Source organism: Uranotaenia lowii, chromosome 3, assembly GCF_029784155.1.
Source record: "Uranotaenia lowii strain MFRU-FL chromosome 3, ASM2978415v1, whole genome shotgun sequence".
Classification (NCBI taxonomy): Eukaryota; Metazoa; Arthropoda; class Insecta; order Diptera; family Culicidae; genus Uranotaenia; species Uranotaenia lowii.
Genome location: NC_073693.1, coordinates 185650692 through 185656691, shown reverse-complemented (window position 1 = coordinate 185656691; position 6000 = coordinate 185650692). Strand labels below are relative to the sequence as shown.

Genomic DNA, 6000 nt, shown 5'->3' with positions numbered 1-6000 from the left:
ATGAACTTTATAGGCCCTTTTAATACAATTTTTATAAATTGGTTTTTCAGTTGTATTTCGCATCATTTATTTATTATATTGATTTTTTACACAATTTCTTTATAGAAAAAATATGTTCATCATACTCAAAAGCTCATAACAGGCCGTACTAGATAATTCGAGTGTTTGTAGACTGAATTAGTCGTACGTGAAAAAATGTTTTTATCGTTCGTCTTTAAAACTTCGTTTAAGTTTTTAATCGTTTCATTTATAATTGATCATGATTCCATTTATTTTTAACTAATTCACATAAAAATGAAATCAATCATTTCAATGTGTTGCTCAGTTATATGGAAGTTGAAAGAAAATTATTGAAATAAACATCGAAACTATGCAAATTTTATAATCATTTTTCAAATGAACGATTGAAACTATTTTCATTTTGTTAAATTTTGAGATACAACAAACAGCGAATTGAAAAGCGAATTTTGAAAATAAAAAAAAAACGATTTATTTGTAATCAAATTTTTAAAAATTTCGGACTGCAAAACATTATTTTTGAACTTCTGTTTTGTACGTTGAAGGTGAACAAACTTGTACTGATCATCTGAACATCATTTTAGCGTGTTGATTTTTTTTTGTAAATTATTTATTGGAAACGGTAGGTGTTGATGATAATGATGAATTTATGAACGAAAAAACGATAAAAACCGGATTTTATTTCATCGACAGAAATTTTATTGATGGTTTTAGATTTGGATGGTAACATTATAAAATTGTTTGTTTTATACGGAACTCGAATGTTGTTATAAAACAAAGATTTCAAGTGATTATTTATCATAATCGGTTGAAAATTGTAGAAGTTATGGCCAAGGTTGCCAAAATCACAGAGTAATTTATAATTTCCGAGCTTTTCGAGCATATTTTCGTCACAGATAAAATGCAGTATTCACAGATTTTTGAAATTTGATATGTCTTTCAAAAAAAAAATTAAATCCATATTTACTTTGGGATGCTGACTCAAATTCATGAAAATGTTGTAAAGTTAACATTTTCGATATTTATTGTAAAAATAAGCATATAGGACTTTTTTTCAGGGAAAATCGTATTAAAACATTACAAAATCGTATTCAAACATTACTTTACGATAATAATAATAATATTAGCAATTTCAAATGATTTAACAAACCACAGCGAAAAATAGAGTTACTAATCTTAGTATAGGAAGAATAAAATATGGTAAATCTAACCCGCTTCGAACTTAAATTAATCATTGGCTTACCAGAAGGTCACTATTTTAACTAAGCAAAATCTGACCATCGGAAGGGGTTGAGATTGAGCCTCAAGCGTGAATGAGATAAAAAAATATTTTGCTCGGAAGATGCACAAAAAACAAATTTTTCATTAATAACTTTTTTCCCCACTAGCCGATTGATTATTTTAAATAATTTTCTCAAAGCCTAAATCAAGACAAATATTTTACCCGAAGACAACATCATGATTGGAATTGAAACAAAAAAGTTACCTAAGATGGTCAAGCGCTTACACTTTCCGCATTTCTTTTCCTTAATTCTGAACATGGATGCGCGCACACGGGTTCGCACCCGGGTTCGAACACGAGCTCGAACTTGTACCCTGCACTTTGAGTGCGGTGAGTTTAAATGGGTGCGTGTTGAACTTGCGCCTCGAAAGTTGTGTGCAAGTAAGTGCAAAAACTTGCGTGCACTTCGAACTCAAGTTGTACCGTGAAGACTGCTGACAGTACATCTGGTCAGTGATCGTGCTGTTTTGAACTCGTCCAAGGCGGTCAGTTTGAGGGGGCTGTCATTGGGGATTCTTTTGAGGGCTCGCAATTTTTTTCGCCGGTTCTTCAGGACGTCGCGCACCATCAGACCACCATGGGACGGAACATTTTCCGGGGATTCCACTGGTGCGGAGGATACATTTTGTGGCAGCTTCGATGATGATTTGCGAGAAGCATGACAGGGTGGTTGGTTTCTTCTGGGAGACGAATTTGTCTACGAAGAGTTGGTACTCAGGCCAGTCGGCTTCGGTGTATTTCCACCTTGGTCTGGTTGTAACTTTAGGGGACGGGTGTTGAATTTTTATGATGATAGGGAAGTGGTCACTTCCGTGAGAGTCCTCTAATACTTTCCAGTTAAATTTCGGTCCAAGTTCCCAAGAAACAAGTGAGATGTCTAGGGCAGACATTTCTCCAATTGTAGGGTCAATACGTGTGGGGTGGCAGTTATTGAGAAAGGTTAAATTTTTGGTGATTGCAAGGTTTTCCAGAAAAAATTCCCTTGTTGGAAGTGTAGGTGCTCCCCCATGAGGTGGAGTGGGCATTCGGGTCTGACATTACTACAAGCGGTGGTGGAAGCTGGGAGAAGAAATTCTCTAGTCTGTCGACAAAATCGTGGTAGAGCATTTGCGGGGGTATGTATAGGGAGACTGTAGGATAGTGCTGCCATCTATGAATTGAAACTGGAAAAAAGTGTGCTTTACTGAAAAAAAACTAAGTTTTTGAATTCCAACCTGTTTTTATCTGGTTCAAAATAAACCCAGAATATTTGTTTAATCATTTCACGTCATTTTGATGAAGAAAGTAAGTAGATTGGTAAAGAATTACAGCTCAAATTTCTTAATTCTAGAAGAGCTTCTTTAATCTCTTTAATCACACTTTTAATACCCTTGAAAACCTTTAGAATTCTGGAAAAAACCTTAAAATGCAGTTATCTATTCAAATAATTCGTATAAGCATTATTATTCACTTTTACACAGTAAACTTTTAGAAATAATCTTTTTTGGTTGAAAAACACAAGTGGTACTATTCTTATTTGGCAACCTTTTTTTCATATTTTTGGTTCCCAACGCCAATTGCTACGTCCGAAAAAGTATGCTTATGCTTGATTTAACCGTTAAAAAATTCAAAACAAACTGTAGAAGAAAATTTTGATGATTTACAGTCATTCATATTTTAACAAGCAAAACACATAGTGGTACTATTCTTATTTCGCTCACTGTATACAGTGCGTCCAGTTTTAAGATGAACTATGCTTTACCATGTTATTCGATTATCAAGATTCGATCTCAAGACAGTTGGGATAGAAAACAAAGATGCTTCGACTACGCTAAGGCTTGCTGGCTAATAAGGCACTAGGATTATAGGGTGAGCTCAACTTTTTATAATTGTCGTGGAAATGAGAACCATTTCCTCGGAAAAGCAAAAAAACATATCGTGCGCAAATGGTGTTCTGGATGTGACAAAAAAAAGTGGAATCCCCTCGCAGTATCGTCCATCGTGCCAAGGTAAGAATGCGTCTAATAACATATAAGAAGCAGAAAAAGTTGAAGCTTAGTCAAAACCAAGAGATCGTAAATTATATGATCAACTACTGTGTGGCAAAATCATCGACGACGAAACCTATTACAAGTTTGATTAAAAAACACTTCCAAGACCGACCGAGCCCGCTTGTCTAGTAAAAACAAGATTGACGGCGAAGAGCTGGAGATAGTCGAAGACTTTGTCTATCTCGGCTCACTTGAGACCGCAGACAATGACACCAGCCGTGAGACCCGGCGGCGAATTATCAGCGGAAGTCGTGCATACTAAGGACTCCATAAGCAACTGCGGTCGAGAAGACAGCCCTCGCACGAAGTGTAACCAATACATGACGCTCATTAAACCGGATAGGGGTTCGCTACGAATCCTGCAGGAACGAAACAAGCAGGGGTACAACGAGCGTGGTGGTTGGACCAAGTGGAGCGTAATCTGGCGAATGTGGGATGTCCGAGAAATTGGAAAACGGTTGCCAAGGACCGAAACTGTCGTGCGAATACATCTTTTTACAGTAACCAAAGTTTTTACAAATTTCTCAAAATTTTATTCATGTTTGGCTTTGATTCCACCCAATATAATATTCCACATATGGTCTTGTGATATCCTACGTAATTTAAAAAAAAACTAAACTTTTGTAATTTTCTCGTTTATGTTTAGTTATGGTACAGTATATCGTGCTTGTATCAGGTAATCAACAACTCAATTTTTTTTCTCTCCGTAAATAAATAACCGTTGAGTAACGTAGATAAAATCAACATATAGTTGCCGAATTGGAAGTCGTTATATTAGAATTGTTGTAGGAGTAAAATATAACCTATTTATATATATATGTACACAAACATACTTTTCACGTTTCGAAGTGCTTGTAAATGGCTGTAACATAGCCCATTACCTGTTGCCAATCTGGTCGTTCCATCTGACACATTTCATCAATACTCTGTGAAAAACAATAAAAAAAAGTATACATCAATTATATGAAAAACAAAACACAACTATTGAAAAAATGAGTCTATCAGGAAGGAAAATCTACAGAGAAACGAAAAATGTTTCTACAGATAAAAAGAATTTGACGAAATGCCAACTAGAGATTTTGTTCTCAAAATTTATTCTCATTTTTTTCAATAAAAACATCAAGGGCGATATCAAATTGATATTTTTTTAAAATAAATAACAACTTACTAAAGATGTTGCAATCCCGACACTCTCAGCCGCGGCAAATGCTAGGCTAAAGTTTTGCCGTTTGTCACTGGGACTAAGTTTGTCGTATGGAATCCGATCGGGTAGATAAGAATGCATAATTGCACAAAGAGCGAGACCATCGTTCCATGACGAGCTAAAATTGGTTATGTCAATATTCCGATAACCAACTGATTTGTTCTGACACCACTTCAATAAAGCGTTGCGTTTCGAGCCTCCATTTTTCACGAGAGCATTTAATGGATCTTTCCTATCACCTGAAAAGAGATGGAAATATTTATATATCTAAAAACACAACAAATAACGTAACATCAATACTACATAGTGACAATCAAATGATTAAAGTTAATCTGCAATTAAATAAATAATATAGGATAAACAGATACTAAAACATACTTATATCGCCGTAGCTGTTCCGTCGAACGTAGTCCATTGCTTTGTGGGATAATATCGAAGCAGTAACATGATCGTCGGTTTGTTGTTTGAATAGTTTTCCATGGGAATAATTATTACTTATCAGGGTGGAAGATTTGTTGCAATTTATATTATTATTATTGTAATTACTATTGTTATTATTGCTACTGTCAACATTATTACAGCTGCTGTTTGCGATGAGGCTTTGATTTTTTTTCAACAAAACTGAATCTATAAGTGAAATAAACGAAAAAAAAACAGTAGAAATCAAAACAGAGAAATAAATTTAAAAAAAAACACTCAACACAGACGATATTAAACTAATAATAGAGTTAAAAAAAAAGTACAATAACGAACATAGGAAATTAAAACTATTGTTACTCACATGCAATGCCGTAACTAAAAGAAAGATTAAGTTACTCAATATCAGGACTTGAGGTTATAGACTGTGCTCGAAATACGCCCAATAGACTATCTTTCCTATCACCATCACAAAGGCCTGTGAACATAACAGCAAATAGTGCATCGAATCCTGACCTCTTTCTGCCCCATCATTGGTTGGTGTGTCTTACAAGTCAAAGTTGAAAAATTGGACGCCAGTGGAGATCGAAAACATATCTTAGGAAAATAACGACGAACTGTACCCATGTCAAAATACACCAACTAGCAATTACCAAAGTCTGCATTAATGTACGTATTGTGGTGCAATCCATTCTTTCATAAGGAAAATTCTTTACTGGTGAATACCAAAAACTTCTTTTTCTCAGATGGGGGATAAAAAAATTACTAAACATAGAAAGGATCGATGACATTGTGTTTTTGCTTGATAAACGAAAATGATTGTCTAAACACAAGTTGATAAAGCCAATACTGAAAATTTAATTATGGACGTTTATAAAGGATATGGAGATTCTTTTATAACAAAAATTCTGACTTAAAAAATTTAGTTTTCAGCTACGTTTTAAGAGAAACACTATACAGGAAATCACATGGATGGGGGTTCTAAATGTTTATTTATTTGTTTATTCGAATAAAATACAAAGTTAGTATGTTGTTAACCAAACTCGAAA

The 6000-nt window shown here is 34.5% G+C and overlaps 1 protein-coding gene across 1 annotated transcript in view; it reads right to left on the bottom strand.

Annotated features, from left to right (window-relative positions):
• Positions 1-3955: 3955 nt before the first annotated feature.
• The window catches only part of LOC129752916 (uncharacterized), a 131573-nt gene continuing 129528 nt past the window's right edge, over positions 3956-6000 (bottom strand). Inside the window, exons 18-20 of the mRNA XM_055748706.1 lie at positions 4913-5161; positions 4499-4773; positions 3956-4256 (exon numbers count right to left, since the gene is read on the bottom strand). Of these exons, the coding sequence (XP_055604681.1) occupies positions 4167-4256; positions 4499-4773; positions 4913-5161 (614 nt within the window). The 3' untranslated portion in view covers positions 3956-4166. The remainder of the gene's footprint in view (positions 4257-4498; positions 4774-4912; positions 5162-6000) is intronic.